The 20,451-nt window shown below is 51.4% G+C and overlaps 1 protein-coding gene across 1 annotated transcript; it reads left to right on the plus strand.

Moving 5' to 3' along the window:
• The first annotated feature begins 6,490 nt into the window (after positions 1 to 6,490).
• LOC121154783 (keratin, type II cuticular Hb6-like) lies at positions 6,491 to 11,148 on the plus strand. The gene is made up of 9 exons (XM_040977821.1): positions 6,491 to 6,838; positions 7,475 to 7,683; positions 7,922 to 7,982; positions 8,647 to 8,742; positions 8,957 to 9,121; positions 9,458 to 9,583; positions 9,828 to 10,048; positions 10,698 to 10,729; positions 11,036 to 11,148. Exons 1-9 carry the CDS (start codon positions 6,491 to 6,493, stop codon positions 11,146 to 11,148), a joined length of 1,371 nt encoding a protein of 456 aa, XP_040833755.1.
• Positions 11,149 to 20,451: the final 9,303 nt, after the last annotated feature.

The raw sequence follows: 20,451 nt of genomic DNA on the forward strand, positions 1-20,451 counted from the left end.
GGTGGTGGCGGCGGCGAGGGCAGCGGCAGGCTGGAGTCCCCACGTCGCCCCGTGCCTTATATGTCGGCCCGCGGAGCCGGGGAGGGAGCTGGCGGCCCAGGCGTTTACGAGCTTGGAGGGCTCGGCCCTCGCGCCTCGCCGAGCCCGGGAATCAAAGCGGGCCCCCATAAAACGGCGTTCGAGCGCCGCCCTCCTGCGCTTTATGGGGCCGGGAAGCGCCTGGTCAGCTCGGCCGCCGCTCAGCCTGGGCGGCGCTGCTGGACACACCAGGTCCCACTCGCGGTCCAGCGCATCGCCCTGCAGCCCTTCTGTCCCCGGGCACCGGCCGTGGGTGCCCATGCCTGCTCCGGGCGAGGACTCACAGCACGACTTGGGCCTCCTTTTCTTTTCTTTTCTTTTCTTTTCTTTTCTTTTCTTTTCTTTTCTTTTCTTTTCTTTTCTTTTCTTTTCTTTTCTTTTCTTTTCTTTTCTTTTCTTTTCTTTTCTTTTCTTCTCTTCTCTTCTCTTCTCTTTTCTTTTTCTTTTCTTTTCTTTCTTTTTTCTTTTCTTTTCCTTTTTTTCTTTTCCTTTCTTTTCTTTTTTCCCCTTTCCTTTTCTTCTCTCTTCTCTTTTCTCCTTCCTTCCTTCCCTCCGTTCTTTCCTTTATTTCTTTTTTTTCTTCCTTCCACTTTATTTTTTTTAAATGTTATTGATTTTTATTTGAAATGCTGAGTTACACAGAGAGAAGGAGAGACACATAGATCTTTGAACAACTACTTGGCCTCAATGGCCAGAGTTGAGCCAATCGTGAGCCGAGAGCCAGGCGCCAGGAGTCAGGAACTTTTTCCTGGTACAGGGACCCAAGGACCTAGGCCATCCTCCACTGCTTTCCCAGGCACACCAGCAGGGAGCTGGATTGGAGGTGGAGCAGGCGGGACTTCCACTGTACCTATATGGGACGCTTAACCTACTGTATACCACAGTGCCAGCCCTGGCCTCTGTATTCTGGCCTGTGAAATGGAGTCATGATTGTTCCCCAGCTGAGGGGGCTGGGGGTCTGACGGAGCAAGGGGCCCTACCTGCCACTTCACAGGAGGCTCATGTGTGTGTTTGTTTATTTGCTCTGCTTATTCTGCTGTTTGTTTATTTGTTATCCAACTTTCTCCTTTTCAGAACTCCACTCCCATCTTCTCACCCAGCAAGTGGCTCCCCTCATCCCAGGACGGGCTTCCTGATCCCCTCCCTGTGCTCTGCATGGGGGAAGGGCAGGGGCCGTTACTTAAGGAGAACAGAAAGCATGCCTAGTACTGCCTGGTATTGTGCTAGGTTAAACATTTATTTATTTATTTTAAGGTCAAAATTAGGGGAAAGAGAGAGCGGGAGAAAAGAGAGAGAGAGAGAGAGAGAATCTGCTATCTCCTGATTCACTCCCCAAATGGTTGTACTGGCTAGAACTGGGCTGGTCAGAAGCCAGGAGCAAGGAGCTTCTTCCAGGTCTTCCCATTGGTGCAAGAGCCCAAGAATTTGGATGATTCTCCAATGCTTTCCCAAGCATATTAAAGGAGAGCTGGCTAGGAAGTGGAGTGGCTGGGACTTGAACCAGCACCCATATGGGATGTTGCCACTGCAGGCAGCAGGTTAACCCTGAACACTGAGGTCTTCAGTGGGTTGTGTCATCTTACTTCCAGGGCCTTCCAAGCTGGGTACTATGGACCCACTTGTCTGATTGGGAAGATGAGTTCTGAGTGTCCACTGCCATCGTTCAGGTCATCCTGGGAACACTGGAGAGAGGCGAAGTCAGACTCAGAGAGCAGACCCCCCGCTGTCCCCAACACTGGCCTCTCTGGGGTGGGGGAGCAAGAACCCTGGGTTCTTGCTGGTGATCAGAACCCAGACCCGCAGGTTCTGGACTCTATGAGAAACCAGCTTGCTCCAAAGCCTTTCCCTCCAATAGTGCTTGGTCATGGCCATCAACTCTGGGAAGGCCGTAACCCGTCATCAAGGAAGTTAATTACGTGTCCAGTTATTGGCAGAGGACACCAGGGTGTGCAGTCAGCAGCCAGAATTAAAGAGAAGCAGGCAAGTCACCTCGAGCTTCCTTTGCTTTTAAATAGGAATTACTGTGGTACACACAGTAATTAAATCTTGGCACACCGGAGGAGAGACAGGCGGCGCTGGCTTTGGGCCACTGCCATCTTACTCTCAGCGCACAACCTGTGGCCACACACTCCTGTGGGCTTGGCGGGATTTCCTTGGTTCAGATTTGGTCTGTTTTACACCAACCTTAGCTCATGTGCTGTGGGAGATGGAGCCCCTCTCTGCTTTGGGGTCTTCTGCTTCCACCCCACGCCCTCACCGTGCAAGCAGCAGTAGAAGGCACCTGCTGTGGGACAGTGAACCCAGAGCTTGGTTTCGGAGTGATGTATTTCTATTCCAGTGTACTAGGATAGTAACATGGGGGGAGTCTGCCTTGGTTGAGCCCCCTCCAAGAGGAAATGGACCCAGCCTGAAGCAGGGAGGGTTGAACCTAGGGCTTGGGGAGAGGCATACCTGTTTCTTCCTTGGATCTTTTTTGGGTCTGGGTGAGTGAGTGGAACTCCTCTGCTATTCCAGTCCCTGAGGGTTACCGCTCAGCCTTTGTCCACACACACACAGTCAAACGTATTTTTAAAGAAGGTTTATTTTATTTTGATCTGAAAGTCAGAGTTAACAGAGAGAGGAGGAGAGGCAGTCAGAGAGCTCTTCCATCTGCTGGTTCACTCCCCAAATGGATGCAATGGCCAGGACTGACCCAGTCTGAAATTGGGAAACAGCAGCTTCTTCCGGGTCTGCCACATGTATGCAGCGGCCTAAAGACTTGAGCCATCCTCTGCTGCTTTCCTAGGCCATAACCAGGGAGCTGAATGAGAAGTGGAATAGCCAGGACATGAACTGGTGTAAAGAATGCCACTGTCGCAGATGGAAGCTTAGCTTGCTATGCCACAATGCTGACCCCGGTCAGGTACATTTTAAATCCAGGGGCACAGGAGAGCTGAGGTTGAGTTGTGCCATTTGAGAGCACAACTTGAAGGAGGTGGGGTTGGGAAGCTTGTCTTCTAGACTGCAATGGGGCCCTGTGACGGTGGCAGCTGATGCCTAGTCCAGTCTCAGGGGCACAACTTCTCTTTGCTGTTTGTGGAATTCAGGGGGCAGAGATGGGCTGAAGGAAGGACAGGCAGCCATTTCAGACACGATCAAGGGCAGACTTCCCCAAAGGGAGGGTTATTTAGTGCCAGGTGCTGGGCAAGTGGAGGCGTTGCCCATTCGTGACTGGATCTTGAAGAAGCTGCTTCCCCTTGCATCTTAGCTCTGGTCTACCTATTTGTTGGGAAAAGCAGCTAGTAGCTGTCATGTCTTACCAGGCCCAGGAGTCAAGTTTTAAGAGATTTGTTTTAATTGGGAAGGCAGATTTACAGAGAGGAGAGACTGAAAGATCTTCTATCTGTTGGTTCACTCCCTAAATGGCCACAATGGTTGGAGCTGAGCAAATTGAAGCCAGGATCTAGGAACTTCTTCTGGGTCTCACACAAGTGTACAAGACTTTGGGCTGTCCTTGACTGCTTTCTCAGGTCACAAGCAGGGAGCTGGATGGGAAGTAGAGCAGCCAGGACAGGAACCGACACCCATGTAGGATGTTGGCATCACCGCAGGTGGAGGCTTAACTTGCTATGCCACAGTTCCAGCCCTTCAACTTGGCATTCCAGGTCTTCTCAGTGTGTCCTCCATGTCTGCCCTCTGGCCTCAGCCCTGCCTCCTTCCTATGGCCCACAAAACAGCCCCTATCTTTCAGGCCAAGCGAGCACCCTGCCATTCCCCTCACATCCTCCAGCCTCCCTTGCTGTGTTTACTCATGCCCTTGGCTCTCTTCCTCCCCTCTCTCTCATCTCACCAACCTGTCTATCCAGCCCTCCCCCTCCCTCACCACCCTCGGGAGACACCTGCTCCCCTGAGAGGTTTCTCCGTACCTGAGGCCCACTACGCTGCGCTGGACCTGGCTCTTGGTGGGTGCTCCCTGCCTTAACTGATTCCTGGTGGAGGTAGGGGAGATGGGGTTTTGTCAGTGCTGTGGCTCCACGGGCTAATCCACCATCTGTGAGCACCAGCATCCCATATGGGCACTTGTTTGTGCTTCTCAGCCAGCTTCCTGCTTATGGTCTGAGAAAGCAATGTAAGCACAAGGCCTTAAGGGTTTTGGTCACCCTTTTCAAAGCAGCAAAGAATGGCCCAAAGTCTTGGGACCTTGCATCCATGTGTGAGATCCAGAAGAAGCTCCTGGTTCCTGGCTTCAGCTCAGCTCTGACCATTGTGGCCATTTGGGAAGTGAATCAGTGGAAGGAAGATCTTTCTCTCTGTTTTACATATAAAGAATGCCAAGCTGAGTGCTGGAGAACCTTGGAGAAAGCCACGCTCAGAGGTGGGCGATTAAGATAACGTATGTGGAGTATAACATATGTGGCATGTATATATTTGGTCACCTCATTGTGCAGCATCAATGTGCCTACTTTGGAAATCTCTTTCTTGGACTGGCGTTGTGATAGTGCAGGCTGAGCCACTGCTGGGATTCCCACATCCCATGTTGGAGTGCTGGTTGCAGTCCCAGTTGCACTGTTTGCAATCCAGCTCCCTGCTAGAGCACCTGGCAAAGCAGTAGGAAGCAGCCCCAGTAGTCAGGACTCTGCTGCTCATGCAGGAGACCTCAGCTGTTGGCTTTGGTCTGACCCAGGCCTGGCTGCTGTGACCATCTGGGGAGTGAGCCAGTGGACGGATAATTTCTGCGTCTCATTCCTCTCTGTGTTTCTGTGCCTTTTAAATAAAATGAAAGTAAAAAAAGAAAGTCTGGACTATCAAGCAGTCATGCTATCTTAGGAAAAAAGAAAAATGGAATCTCTTTCTTCACTGTCATCATCAGAGTCACAGAATGAGTCTATGGTTTCAGACATGGTTGAGCTCTGCCCCTTACAGATTAGGACAAGAACTTATATATGTCCTCTCAAAAGCTCAGCTCCTTTGGGCCTAGACTGCAGATTGTAAAAATTACATGTAGAGAGTTGGGCCTCGTGGCACAGTGGGTTCATCTTCTGCCAGAGAAGCCCCACCAGTATTGGAGTGCCTGGGATGGAGGGCCATCCCTGCTTATAGTCAAGCTCCCTGTTAGTGCTCACGCTGGGAGGCAGCAGAAATCACAACACAAGGGCTTAGGGCTGTGCCAGCCACATGGGAGGCCCGGATGGGGCCCTGGGCTCCCGGCTTTTCCATTCAGCCCAGCCCTGGCTGCCTGGCTGTTGAGGTTGTGGTTAGAGTGAACCTGGAATGAGAGATGGAGGATCTCTCTATCTCTTTTTCGGTCTCTACCACTTTCTCGGTCACTCTGCCTTTCAAATAAATAATCTTAACAAACCTGCTTTGTGGAGTGAGGTCTGAGTGGAAACCACCAGTATTACACCTGCTGCGAAGCCACAGGGCAGTAAGCTGTAAGCTGCTATAGTTGCTGTAGTCTTCTTCCTTGCCTACTGTTCACTCTAGGTGCCTGCTCTGGGAGCCATCCAGAGCCCCCTACCCCGTGGCTGTCCTTCTGGGTCTGGGATCTTGGGCCTCCTGTCCACGCACACTGGCTGGGGTACCACAGGCTTATCCCTCAGTTCAGGCTCTGGGCGGGGTGTGGGACAGTGCAATCTCAGAGCTCACTCCTATAGGGCACCCCAAGTGAGAGGGAAATCCTGGAGAACGTGGCCCTGTATATGTGTGTGTGACTGGGTTGTGGTGACCCCAGTTATGGGCATCCAGGAAGGGCTGGAGATGGCAGGTAAGGACTTTGAGACCCTCAGAGTAGACACTACAAGAGGACCCCTCTCACTAATGTCATGGGGGAGGCAGAGCTAACAAGCAGCCTTCCTGCTCTGTGCTCTTCCAACACTCAGTGTGGGGGAGACACACACCTTCAGCCATGTCTGGGTTAAGCATATGCAGGTTGCTGTGAGGACTGGGCCCCTTGGGGTGCCTCTGCCTGGGAAGGTTATCCTCTAGAAGCTTCCAGAATACACCTACTGGGCTGTGCATCCTTCTAGATCAGAGTGCCTTCTATGGCCAAAACAAGGTGTGAGCCCAGTGGAAAACGGCGCAAAGCCCCCTGGGCCTGAGCTGACGTGGGCTGCTTGGGAGAAATGTCACCAACAAGTCAGAACTGCAGGAGCATAAGATTTTCCAAAGCCGCATGGTAATGCTGTTGTCGCAGCAGAGAGGAGAAATGACCATGACATTCCCCAAGCCCATAAAGGTGACCAAATGGCCACACAACGGACAGGTCAGCAGAGCCGGGGTGTCTGGCCTTATAAAAGGGGCCAGCTGCGAGCGAGTTGTCAGAATCCTCTTCTTCCTCCCTCCTAGAGCCACCATGACTTGCCGATCATCTTGCCTGAGCTCCCGCAGTGGATCCCATATGTCCCGCTGTTGTGTGTCCGGCCAGGGACGCAGCATGGGTCGCACCTTCAGCTGCGCCTCGGCCTGCGGACCCCGGCCCGGACGCTGCTGCATCACCGCCGCCCCCTACCGCGGCATCTCCTGCTACCGCGGCCTCACCGGGGGCTTCGGCAGCCACAGCGTGTGCGGGGGCTTCCGCGCCGGCTCCTGTGGGCGCAGCTTCGGCTACCGCTCGGGCGGCGTGTGCGGGCCCAGCGCGCCCTGCATCACCACAGTGTCTGTCAATGAGAGCCTGCTGACGCCCCTCAACCTGGAGATCGACCCCAACGCGCAGTGCGTCAAGCACGAGGAGAAGGAGCAGATCAAGTGTCTCAACAGCAAGTTCGCTGCCTTCATCGACAAGGTCGGTGTCCTGGAGCGCGCCCAAACTCTGTGCCCTGCCTGAACCTTCAGCTCCTGGGTTAGTTGTAGAAAGTTCGTGCCTGGAGTTTTTAAGCAAGCTCTGGGGTTGATGGAGGACGCTGACACACCTCAGGTGCTCAGAGCGATGGAGGCAGTTGGTTCTGGGGGCAGGGGCTCCTGGACTGTTAGCACAGTTTTCATGCTTGTATACAATCTTTGTCCAGATGGGAGAGTGTTCCTACGGAGAGGCAAGGACAATTGAAACTGCCTGTCAGATGGAGGAAACAATGTATGCACACTGGGTATACAGAAAATGGGCACAGACTCACAGCGTCATTCTACGGGATGGATGGTCTTGCTGCCAGGAACTCTGGACACACACACACACACACACACACACACACACACACACACAGCCATCTCCACTGTAGACATGCCTGAGCTCACAGGAGTGGCAGCTAGAGAGAGATTGGAATCACCTGCAGGGGCATGAGAAAAGGCTCCCCACGTGATTATGGGATGCCAGGATGCAGATCGGCATGCCAAGGCCATGGGGAAGGGAAGGGCTGAAGTGTGTGGTGGAGCCTGCAGGGCGCTAGGATCACGGCAGGAGCACTGCATGGCTGTTCCCTGGCAGGTGCGCTTCCTGGAGCAGCAGAACAAGCTCCTGGAGACCAGGTGGCAGTTCTACCAGAACCGGAAGTGCTGTGAGAGCAACCTGGAGCCACTGTTCAGCGGTTACATCGAGTCCCTGCGGCGGGAGGCTGAGCACGTGGAGGCCGACAGTGGGCGGCTGTCCTCAGAGCTCAACCACGTGCAGGAGGCGCTGCAGGGCTACAAGAAGAAGTGAGTGTGGTGGGGCGGGGGACAGCCTGGATCTCAGGTCAGCAAGTTCATGTATTGGGCTGAAATACAAATAAAACCAAGAGTGTTAAGATGAATCCCCTGTTCCAGTGAGAGGAACATCTTCCTGGAGGTGGGACATGACTCACCTGGTTGGGGTGGCCCCTCTCTCTCCAATGTCCCATTGCCAGCCAAATCGCTGCCTGATTCTCCCCATTTCCAACCCCTTCTCCTTCTGCAGCTATGAGGAAGAGGTTGCCCTGCGGGCCACAGCTGAGAACGAGCTGGTCAGAGTCAAGCAGGTGACTAAGGCTGCATGTGGCTCACCCACATAGGAGTCTGGCGGGTCTTGGTGGGATGGGAGGAAGCATCTGATTCTTCCTGTATTTCCTCAGCTATGAAAGGGAATTTATGTTTTAAGATTTGTTTTTATTGGAAAGGCAGATTTACAGAGAGAAGAGACATAGAGAAAAGTCTTCCATCTTCTCTTCACTCCCCAAGTAGCCACAATGGCTAAAGTGGAGCTGATCAGCAGCCAGGAGCTTCTTCTTGGTCTCCCATGTGGGTGCAGGGTGTTAAGGACTCGGACCATCCTCTACTACTTTCCCAGGCTATAAGCAGGGGCTGCATGGAAAGTGGAGTAACCGGGACATGAATTGATGCCCATCTGAGATGCTGGCGCTTATAGGGAGAGGATTAACCAATCGAGCTATTGCACCAGTCTTAAAAGGGCATTTTTTATTTTTGGCACCACAGTGAGTCCACAGGGCAGGATTTCTCTGGATTGTTCGTGAGAGAGAACAATCCCAAAACCTCTCACTCACTACATGATGCTGGGGTTGGAGGGGCGCTCAGACATCCAACTTGCAAATCTGTGCCTGTCACTCAGAGGGAGAGGGGGCACTGGGGAAACCACTGGGGCAGCTTGGGACTGCTGTGTGTGTGTGTGTGTGTGTGTGTCTTCAGGAAGTCGACAGGGCCTACGTGCGCAAGGGAGACCTGGAGGCCAATGCTCACAGCCTGGTGGAAGAGCTGGGTTTCCTGAGGACTTTGTATGAGGAGGTGAGAACGGGGTGTGGAGGGTTGGGGGGCAGTCACCTTCCTCTCACCTCTGTTCAGCACCAGTCTTGGCATGAAGGAAGTAAAGTGACCTGGTGGCTGGGAGGTTTGGTGTTTGCATATATGTGTGTGGCGGCGGGAGGGCAGGGAGGGCGGCAGCTCTACTCTGCATGGATTTGGTTGTTGAATGAGACAGAGATGCTGGTTGGCTCTACAGGAGATGAAAATCCTCCATGCCCACATCTCCGACACCTCAATCATCGTCAAGATGAACAACAGTCGGGAACTGAACATGAACTCGCTTGTGGCTGAGATCAAGGCTCAGTACGATGACATCGCCACCCGCAGCCGGGCTGAGGCTGAGTCATGGTACCGCAGCAAGGTGGGTGGCACAGGGGTGCCTGCATCCCCGACAGGGCAGTAGAGGGCTGAGCAGTACCCCTGAGTAAGACTTGTTCCTTCAGGGGGATCTGCCCTCACTCCTCCACCATGAGAGAGTTCCTTCCCAGGGCTGGGTAGGAGACTGGGGCCACACTGACAGGGCAGCTGTGTGAGTGGTGCGTGTGTCAGGGGTTGCTCTTGTCACTGTGTGAATGGAGCCCTCCAGGTATGCAGTGTCCAGTGGGCAGGGCTGTGCACGGTGATGTTTGACATAAAGACTCAGGGATGAGGAAAATGACTTGATCTGAGCCTTGGGGACTCCTGCTCTTCCCCTCAGTGCGAGGAGATGAAGGCCACGGTGATCCGGCATGGGGAGACCCTGCGCCGCACCAAGGAGGAGATCAATGAGCTGAACCGCATGATCCAGAGGCTGACGGCCGAGGTGGAGAACGCCAAGTGCCAGGTAAGGCTCAGTGTGTGCCAGGCCAGAGTGATGGGCCCACCCCAGTGTCACACAGGACACCTGCCCTAGGGGAGTCCATTGTGTGTTGTCTGGCCAGTTTGCAGGACTGGAGTCCCAGTTCCTGATCACTCAGGGGCCTGGGTGGTAGGTGTCCCTGGCCAAGTGGGGGAGCCTGGACCCATGTAGGACATAGAGGGAGAGTCCCAGGGGTCAGAACCTACCCTGTTTTCTCCTGGGTCCACAGAACACCAAGCTGGAGGCTGCTGTGACCCAGTCTGAGCAGCAGGGCGAGGCGGCCCTGCGGAATGCCCGCTGCAAGCTGGCAGGGCTGGAGGAGGCCCTGCAGAAGGCCAAGCAAGACATGGCTTGCCTGCTCAAGGAGTACCAGGAGGTGATGAACTCCAAGCTGGGCCTGGACATTGAGATTGCCACCTACCGCCGCCTGCTGGAGGGCGAGGAGCACAGGTGAGAGCCCCTGAACAGATGGATGGAGCCTTATTTGCATGCACCTACTCTAATTATTTGATCCACCACTTGCTCTGTCCCCTTCCCTTCTTCTGCTGCCACTTGGAACCCTTTCAAGGCCTCTGTCTGCTTTGAGGTTCATGAGAGCACTCTACAAAAGGTTCAAGAACTTCAGGATGCTTTCTTTGTCTAGTCACTGTTGAACAACTAGTAATTGACAAGCGGTCTCTGACCCTGAGAAAAGGCACCCTAATTTGTACCACAGTGGATTTCAGGTTCCTCTGTGACTTCACACAGACGTGCCTGGAGTTGGGTTGCCAGGTTCCTGGGAGCTGATAGGAACTGGGGGTCAGACTAACAAGAGAGATAGGGGAGCAATGGCCTGGAGCTGAGTCCTTGGGGATATTGCTGGTCCTGCTCACTCTAGGACAGCCTGGCTCTACTCTGATCCCCTTTTGGGGCAGGTTGGAGGGAGGATGCTGGGATTCTGGGAGTGCTGGATTCCACATCTTCTCTCCTCTCACCACCTGAGAGAGGCTTCTGGGGGTGGGGTGGGGAATGCCTTCAGAGTGGGTAACCGTGTGATTTCCGGGATCCTGGTCGGGCATCAGTGCCCTGTGCTAATGCTGACTTTTCCTTTCTGCACCAGGCTGTGCGAAGGCGTACGTGCTGTGAATGTCTGTGAGTAATCAGGGCCCTTAAAGGGAGGCTGAAGTTAAAAGGCAGGAGGAACTTTGAGGCTGAAAGGGCGGAGTGCCCAGGAGAGCAGTGGCTGCATTCCTCCCTAGCCACATGCCTTGAACAGACTAACTCCTTCCCTCCGTGCACACCCATCTGCCCATGAGTGCCATTTTCCCATCTAAACACATGTGTCCCAATGTTCCTGGGTGCTGTGGGCTGCCGGGGTGGGGGGTAGGGGACGCTATGGTGGGAGGTGGGGCTGTGCACCCCTCCTAGGGTTCTGATTCCTGACCTTGTCTGTTGCAGGTGTAAGCAGCTCCCAGGGTGGAACCGTGTGTGGGAACCTCTCTTCCACCCGCACCTGTGGCTATGACTCCCGTGGGATGGGTCTGTGCGGCAGCACTTGCAAGAAGTGTTAAGCTGGCAGAACTCAAGGCTGCACTTGAGCCCTCAGCCCCGTCATCCTGCCCGTGGGTGGCAGCTGGTCCTTCTGTCCCACCTGGGGGCAAGGCGCGGTTGCTCGGTAGCATGCTGCCCCACCTTCCCAGCTCCTGCTTTTCATGTCTGACATGAGGAGTGACAGGCCTGCCCCCACAAAGGGGATGGCCTCCAGACCCCCACCTCTCAACCTGCCCCTTCACCCACTCCCTTGTGTTTCCCTGCCTTTCTCCATTCTCTGCTGTGTGTGATGAAAATAAAATCACAGCTCTGTGGTAATGCATGTCAATCCTCCTGTCCCTTATTTCAGGCTTAGAGGGGATGAGGGAGGTCTCAGGAGGGAAGAGAGGCAGTGAGTAAGACACACACACACACACACACACACACACACACACACACACACACACACACAGAGGTAGATAGAAATGCCACTCATTGGTTCACTCTCCAAATGCACAAAATGGCCGGGGCCAAAGGCAGGAACTGGGGACCCAATCCAGATCTCTCAAGCAGTTGGTAGGGGCCCAGCTCCTGCAGGCATGCCTGCCGCCTCCCAGGTCTGCATTAGCAGGAAGCTGGAGCCAGGTCCTGAATGGGCACAGTGATGATGTGGGCTGCAGGCATCTTGGCTGCATGGTGAACCACCTGTCACGCCTGACTCCTTCGTGTGTGTGTGCCTCTTGGTTTGTGTTTATTGAGGAGGATTCAGTGCTAGTGAGTGTCAGGCACAGTGCTGGCTCACGGGAGCTGCTGAGCCGTGTGAAGAGAATGAGTAACTCTTTGTTGGGGACTCCAGCTGTCCCCAAGCCACCTCTGGGAATATTGCAATGATGTTTGGAATTCAGAAGGTTCCATGGTCTGACTGTGGAGTGCATGTGTCAGAGCTGGACCTCCTTAGAGGTTTAGTTGGAGCAGTGAACAGCACATCCAGGTGCACATGGAGGAGATGGCAAAACATCAGAGTCTGCAGAGGACACCTGGTACCACAACAAAGGTCGGAGGACAGAACAAATTGATCAACTACCCCAACTAAGTATTGGTAGTGAATATCTGGGTAAATGGAGACTCTAAGGTGGACTGTATCAGCCAGTGGTTTCTGGGGGAGATTTCATCGTGCTTGGAGTGGTGAGATTAGCAGTAATTCAGAACTGTTGAACTATCAAAACCTCTTAAGCAGGACCCTCGGAGCATGCCCCACATTGGGGACCCTCGGGTGGTGTCAGGTGGTTGTCCTCCATCCCAGGGTGCAGAGGCATTTGGGAGGCGGGGTGTGGCTTCTCCCCTTATCTGCTCCTTTCTCCCAGATACAGGAAGGAAAAAAAGAGAATGTGGAACTGGTGGTCTCACTCACCTTCTTGTAGACCTTGACCCTTATCACCCTAATCAACTATGTAAAAATCATCCAAAATAAATTAAGAGTTAGGAAAAAAACTCATTATTTTCTCTCTGCTCATACTTTTAGCTTTTCCAAAAATATTTCGTATTTTTATTGGAAAGGCAGATAATAGAGAGGAGGAGAAAAAGAGAAAGAATCTTCCATCTTCTGGTTCACTCCCCAAATCACTGCAATGGCTGGAGCTGAGTTGATCTGAAGCCAGGAGCTACTTCTGGGTCTCACACATGGGTGCAGGGTCCCAAGCACTTGGGCCATCTGCATTGCTTTCCCAGGTCATAAGCAGAGAGCTGTATCAGAAGTGAAGCAGCTGGGACATAAACCAGCTCCCATATGGAATGCCAGTGCTTGCAGGTGCATTAACCAGTTGGACCATTGTGCCAGTCCCTAGCTTTTGTTTTAATTTCCTTTTCTTTGCAAGGCCCTGCTGTAGCCAAGGTTTGAGCTAGGCTGAAGCTGGGGGCAGAAACTGCATCCTGGTCTCCCCTGTGGGTGCAGGGCCCCAATGATTGGGTCATCATTTACTACCTTCTCAGGTTCATTAGCAGGGAGCTGGATCAGAACCAGAACAGCCAGGATTTGAACCAGCATTCCAATATGGAATGATGGTGTTCCAGCTGGAGGCTTAACCCACTAGGCTACAACAATACCACCCTGGTCTTTAGTGTGTTTTTTTTTTTTTTTTGTCAGTTCACCAAACCACATTCCAGCTATTTTTTGAAAATTGCCATTGACAACTATTTTTTTTTTTTTCAGATACAGAATTCTGAAAAACCTAATTGGCCTGAATCATCTAATTCCAAGATACTATAGACTATCTGGAAAAATGGAATTAAAAGAGACTTAACCATGGTTGAAAAGTTTTTAAAAGCCAAGTATAGTCTTTTTTTCATAACACCTGCTTTCCATACCTTTCTGTGACTCACTATGTACATCGAGTTTTTAAGACAATGAGACAGTGGATGAGATAGCAGGATTCAGGTCATTTGCTGTGTTTAGGCAAACGTGCTATAGGAAGCTGGTGGGGAAGTAGGGGGTGCAGTCTGCCAGGGGAGTGATGCCAGCCGTTCTCATCCCTGATGGCTGTCTGCCCATAGTTGTCTGGGTGTGGCAACATTCTCATGCTGACTCAGCAACCTCTGCCATCTTATGCCTGTGATAACAGGGGTAGTGAGTTTGAAGACAAATGATCGGAAATGTTCTGATCTGGGGACCACACAGGAGGCTGTGGGACAATGTTAGATAGTTCAGCCTCTAGGTCCCCAGCATTCTGGGAGGGAAAGGGGACAGGCATGAGGCCAGAGAACATCTGAAGAGGTCCATTTTTGTGTTTGAAAGAGACCTCCTTTCCCAGCGTTCAGGAAACCTTAGGCACATTCGACAAGGGAAATGTGTGGCGCTCACAGGCACACCTTGCTGAAAATCTCAAACCCTGAAGGTTTATAAAGCCTTGGAGAAACGAGCGGAGGGAGTGGGGAAAACCGCCTCCACCAGCAACAACAAAGAGATTCTCAGGATGGGGTGGGGTGGGGGCCGAGACCAGTGAGAACTAGAAAATAGCAAAAGCATCCTTCAAAACAAGGGCGAGGGCAACACAAAAGGCACGTGGATGTGTTGTCCTCAGACATGTGCTGTGAGCAGGTGCTGAGGGAGAGCTTCTTCGGGATGCAGACAGGTGGCCCCGGCTGGAGGGAGAGGCTGCCGGCTGGAGCTTGCCGTCCAAGGGAAGAGAGAGCTGCTGGAAGTGGCCAGGTCAGTGAGTCAATTTGATCTGTGTCTGTCTTGTAAGATAAGGGACTGTTTAAAGCCAAAATCTGACATTTTCAGTGGTGTCTGTAGGAGTGGAAGATGTGCCACGATGCTGTGGGTTGATGTGGAGGTGAGCCAATGAGCTGGCACCAAAGTGAAGTGTTGACTGTCAGCTGAGAAGTGGCAGTTGATGATGTCCACTCTAACTAGGATTGCTCCAGTAATGTTTGCATTGTTAGGTTTAGAGACGGCACTGGAAACAAAACATTGCTAGAAAGTCAACAGAATAGATAAAGCTAAACACTTTTGTATTTAAATAACAAAAAGGAAGACAGGAAAGAAACAGTAGAGGTAAAAAAAAAAAAATGACCCCTGCGGCCAGTGTTAGTGGTATGGTTGATAAAGATGGTGCCTGTGGTGCCTGCATCCTATGTGGGCACTGGTTCAAGTCCTGGTTGCTCAATATCCCATCCAACTTTCTGTTAATGTGCCTGGGAAAGGGGAAAGCAGTGCTTGGGCCCCTGCACCCCCGGGAGAGACCTGGAAGAAGCTCCTGGCTCCTGGGCTTGGCCCAGCTCCATTAATGTAACCATCTGGATAGTGAACCAGCAAATGGAAGGTCTCTCTCTCTCTCTGTCTCTGTCTCTGTCTCTTTCTCTCCTCTCTCTAGCTCTGTCTCTTCCTGTTTCTCTGCAAATCTACCTTTCAGATAAACAAACAAACAGGTAAATACTTTTAAAAATGGAATGGAAAGAAGTCTCAAACAAAACACAACAGCTAGGATGAGTGGAGAAAGTAAGCCAGTTGACTGGAACCCACGCACACCCATAACCACAGCTCATGTAAACGTAAAGTCCCACCTCCTCCATGATGAGGAAAAAGTTCAATCCAAAAGGGCAAGAAACCTGAATTGATATGTCGGAAACAAGATACGTGAGTAGCTGTGTTCTTAGTTGCCAGGGAAATTCAGATTCAAACCATAGCCAGGACAGACAGAACAGCCCCCACTGTCTCTCCAGGTCTCTGCGCTCTCCCCTGGGGCTCTCAGGCAAAAACCACAGGATTCCCTGGACGACAACATGCAGAAGTCGGAGAGGACAGTCAGGAAGAGACCCCTGGGAAAAGAGGACCATTTGGTGCCTTAGCCCCGTTTGTCATGTTGTCTCTGAAGTGCACCGTGCAATCCAGAGGCCCTGAAGTGAGCCACTCAGGGAGGCCAGAATGTTGGGGTCCTTCGGCTGTGATGAAATGGGGATTCATATAACTGAGCCTCCATCTGCCCCAGGTAGCTTTCTGAACCTCGCAGGGCAGCACGATGGGAAATCAAAGGCTTCTGTTGCTTCTCTCTGCCTGTCTCTAAGTAGTAATCCCATTTCGTGCAACTTCTTGCCTAGGAGTAGTTTCTGTTTGCACATGAGCCCCACTCCCACTAGAAGGCTAAAATTGAGCATGCAAACCATCCCAAGTGTGGATCCACTAGAACTTCCATGGAAAGTGAAAGGATACAACTATCCTGCCAGAGCGTGGCACCATCTCACAAAATTCAACATGCTCTTATCAAACGACATAGCGATTTCCCTCCTGGGTATTTCAAGAGAGACAAAAACAGGTCTAAGTCACACAGATCTGTCCCTTTGATAACAGACTTGCAGGAGCTTGGTTCATAATTGTCCCAAATTGGAAATGACCCAGATGCTTATTAACAGATGGAAGGATGCACAAACTGATGGATGGCCATACAATGGGTATCACTCAGCAGTATGAGACATTGAACTCCTCCTGACTCGTGAACAGTACGGAAAAACCTCAGAAGGACCATGCAGGATCAAAAAGGACAGACACAGAAGGAGAGCAACGGTGTTCCTAGTCTTCTGTAGTTCTAGGTGTAGCATTGCCAGAGGCCGGCGTGGAGCAGTGGGTAAAGCAACCACCATGGGGGCATTGGTTCAAGTCCTGGCTGTCCCACTTTGAATCCAGCTCTCTGTGTATGTGCCTGAGAAAACAGCAGTAAATGATTCAAGTGCCCGGACCCCTGACATTTGCATGGGAGATGTTGTTGGAGTTTCAGATCCCTGGCTTTGGTCTGAACCAATCCTAGCCATGTGGCCACTTCAGTAGTAAACCAGTGAATAAGTATCTCTTTGTCCCTCTTCTGTTGTAAATTTGCCTTTTAAGGAAATTAAGTCTTAAAAAAGAGCTAGTGGGGCCCAGCGCATTAGCCTACTGGCTAAAATACTTAACTTGCATGCGCTGGGATCCCATATGGGTGCTGGTTCGTGTCCCAGCTGCTCCACTTCCCTTCCAGCTCCTTGCTTATGGCTTGGGAAAGCAGTGGAAGATGGTCTAAAGCCTTGGGACCCTGCACCCATGTGGGAGACCTGGAAGCTCTTGGCTGCTGGCTTCAGGTCAGTTCAGCTGTGGCCATTGAGGCTACTTGAGGAGTGAACCAGCAAATGGAAGATCTTTCTCTCTGTTTCTCCTTCTATCTGTAAGTCTGCTTTTCCAATAAAAAAAAATCTTGGAAAAGAATTGGTGATATTGATTTACACAGTGATAAAAATTAGACCAGTGTGTGCCTGGAGAGTGGGGCGGGTAGGGTGGGAAATTAATGTCAAAAGGACATACAGGAACTCTGTGATGATGGATGTGTCCAATATTTTCTTTCAGTGTTGTTAAAATGGTGTGTACATCTACCAACATAGTTGAACTGCACTCCTAGCATGTCTAACTATTTTGTAATCCTATATTGTATAAAAATTACATTTAAATAAGTTGATAAAGTAGATTGAGATCCAATAAGATATTTAGAAATAAATCTAACAAATAAGTGAAAAACCTATACTTAGAAACATTATAGGCGATGAAAGATACTAATGATCTAGCCAAGTTCGTGGAAAGCTTTACTAACATAGAAAACTCACCCATCCTTAAATTGGTCCACAGAGTTAATTCAACTGCGATAAGATGAGTTGGTTTTAGAACGAATGGGGGAAGGATGCAGACCAAGAATAGCCAAGGCACTGATGAGAAAATATAAACGAGTACTCTCTCTTTACAGATTCTAATGTTATAAAGCTACAGTAACTAAGCTAGTGTAGCCAGTGTTGTGGGTATTTGGGAAGTGAATCAGAGAATGGAAGTTCTGTCTTTCTTCCTATCTCAGATAAAGAAATAACAATTAAAGACATAGTCTTCTTATTCTGAGCTGTAATTTAAAAGCTTGGCTGGCAGTATCCTCAAGAACTGCCTATGGAAGTGTGCCGGAAGCTAGGTCCCAAGATGTGCACATTGGCATTGCTTATTGCAGTAAAAAGCAGAACCAATCCCACAGTCATACTCTGGAATACCAGGCAGCACTGAGAAATGGACAGAGCTACATGCATCATCAGAACAGAATGCAGAGGGAGGACAGCCAGTCCTGTCTTAGAAACTCGTGGGCGATGCAATTGTCTTCACGAAACTTGCAGGGAGGCTATGCAAAGCAACAGTTTGAACCAGAGATGAGCAAGGCAATGATTAGCTTAGCATCCTGGGACAGTGGCTGGGGCGGGGGTGGGGAGGGGGCGAGGCAGGGAAGGAATAGAACAGGGTTCAGGTTAGAGGAGCTGGGAATGGCATGGGCTCCAGGGGTGGGGTGGGGCTTTGGAGGCAAGGGTGGGTACACAGGGGGTGGGTATGGCTATGATATTTACATCATGAACTGCACTTTACAACACTCTTTTGAATGTGAGAAGTTTGTAAGACAAAAGGAGCACACAGGCACTCTAGTCCTAATGACTCTTTCAGTTCAGGGTGCTTGCCTTACCTGATTTCCCAACAAGCTTGGGAACTAGCATCCCAGTCTATTTTTTTGCCTTCTTGTCAATTTCCCACTCTGCTAACCAGACAGGTCTTCCTATGTCATGATTTCACATCTGGTTATCGTCCTGCCCATGCACCCTCTATGGCTCCCCACTGCCCGTTTCATAAGCCGGTTCTCCTTAACGCCACACACTTCCTTGGCCCGAAAGTGCCCTTATCCCTCCTGCACTTTCCTTTAGCACTCACTCCTTCAAGCCCCAAACTGGGGTTTCCATTTCCCATCTGGATCACTGGGGCTTCCAGTCAGAACACTAGACCACAAAGCCCTTGGACAGAGAGGCTCGGTGCCCAGAGCTGGGCATTCTGGCATCACTTGGCTTGGAGGTGGTGCCAGCTGCTTCTATCATGGTGAGGCTCACCCGTGGAGTGGAGCTTGCAGGTCACACACAGTCGGGGATCCTGGATGCCACCTGGATCAGCTGGAGCCAGCAGGGTGCAAGCTTGCCTGCTGTGCCTGAAGTTTGTGGCTTGGGAGCAGTGAGGGGCTGAGAGGCATCTAGAGCGATGATGACCTGCAGTGTGCTCCCACCTCTTGCCACCACTCCCCCTTCTGTGGAAAGCCCCCACCGTCTGTGCTGGGGTGGGGTGGGGCTTGTGGCTTTCTCTGTCCCTCAAGCTGTGGAACGAAGTGCGTGGGCTTAAAATGTCATCCGGCTGGTTCAGCACTGCCTCAGGGCCACAAGCCTTGGCTCCCTCTGCCCTTGGCAGAGATGAGGGGCAGGGGCTTGCCAGATCGTCAGCTCAGTGCACCTGCCAAAGCCCCCAGGAGATGGTGGCAGGAGAAAATTGGGAAGAGCAACAGGCACTGGGCATGGGCTCCTGTCCCTAGGCAAGGGCAGGAAGGGAACACTGTGTTCCACTGACTGTGTCCCTGGAGAAGGCCCTGCCCGCTGTGGCCTTCCTTGTGTGTGGGCAAGCAGCTGGAACCAGGACGCCTGGCACTGGCTTGTGGGTCATGGCATTCACTGAGTTAAGGAGGAACCTGCACATGCTTAGATTTTACAGAAGTTTTTTTTTTAAAAAATTGGAAATGATTACAGAATATAAATGATTTTCACACTTGTTTTGACGATCATAGAAAGTCAATGTAGTCAGAATAATATGTTGTATATAATATAACATATGACATATAATAGGTTAAGCCTGTTCTAGGACAAAGCCCATGTGATCCTTAACTAAGAGCTTGCCTTAAAGGATGGTCACCTGCCTCACTGACATTGTGCTTGGGTGCAAACGACACTGGGCACCCCCATGTCCCATGCAGCAGGGGAGCCTTCTGTGTTCTCTTTGTAACCCTGGGACAGGGCCAGAGAGCACACAGGACTTGAAATCTGGTATAACCAGCAGGCTGGTTTTTACGTTAGTAATTCTGTATGACGTATGAATGATGATATAAATATACAAATGGCCCTGGGCAGATAAAAGATTCCTCATTCCTGCCTTGGGGACAGCAAAGATTGTCAGGTAGAGACATGAGGATTGTGACACAGCTATTGTTGGTGGGGTGCATATGGAGGGGCTGGTTGGGATCTGCCTTCCTCACCCCACTCTACCCTACTGCCTCCACCCTGCAGTGTGAGGATGCAAAAGTAACTCTCCAGAAGCAGATGCAAAGCCCGAGGCACAGCAAAGAGGAGCTGAACAGGCTTAACCAGGCTCCCCAGAGGGCTAGCTGTGCAGATGGACAGCTCTAGGAGTCAGGTGAGGGGTGGGAGCAGGAGGGGAGGGAGGTGTCGGCCCATCACTTGGCAGAACAACAAAATACCTGGCACTGGGTCCTTTGCAAAGAGACTCCTTCAGCCTACAATGGTGCTGTGTGCCAGTCCAGTGGTGAGGACTGTGCTCAAGACAGTAGATAAGCAGAAAGGAAAAGCAAGTGCATGCAGAGGGTGCCAAGCCAGGAAGATGGCGTGGGCAGCTGTGAGCACTTGCTCTTGTGAAAGCGCTGGGTGGACTTGGCTTTGCTGAGTGTCCAAGCAGACACAGCTGTGGCTGTGCATGTGTTCCAGGTTCAGCTCTCTGTATTCCAGGTGGACACTCAGCGCATAGGTAAGTATGGATGAAGGCAAACACCTGTTGGTACCAAGCTATTTTGGGGGATGCACACCTTTGAGCATCTGTGAGATTTGTAGCTAAAACTCAGTTTTCCGAATCTTCTTGGAAAAAAAACCCCAGATATTCAGCTAAGTGAAACACTGTGATACCCTCATATTAGGCTGAAATAGAGGTCCCTGTCTTTTCCATATGGCGTGTTGGCTTCCTGGGGACCAGAGTCACCACC

The sequence above is a fragment of the Ochotona curzoniae genome, unplaced genomic scaffold, assembly GCF_017591425.1.
Source record: "Ochotona curzoniae isolate NIBS_2020 unplaced genomic scaffold, NIBS_Ocur_1.0 contig_1014, whole genome shotgun sequence".
Lineage (NCBI taxonomy): Eukaryota > Metazoa > Chordata > Mammalia > Lagomorpha > Ochotonidae > Ochotona > Ochotona curzoniae.

Excerpts from the sequence above, each read along its gene's own strand:
- LOC121154783 (XM_040977821.1), top strand. The coding sequence starts at position 6,491 with ATGGGTCGCACCTTCAGCTGCGCCTCGGCCTGCGGACCCCGGCCCGGA. Across the intron at positions 8,743-8,956 it reads TGAGGACTTTGTATGAGGAG|GAGATGAAAATCCTCCATGC; the intron begins GTGAGAACGGGG and ends TTGGCTCTACAG. Across the intron at positions 10,049-10,697 it reads CTGGAGGGCGAGGAGCACAG|GCTGTGCGAAGGCGTACGTG; the intron begins GTGAGAGCCCCT and ends TTTCTGCACCAG.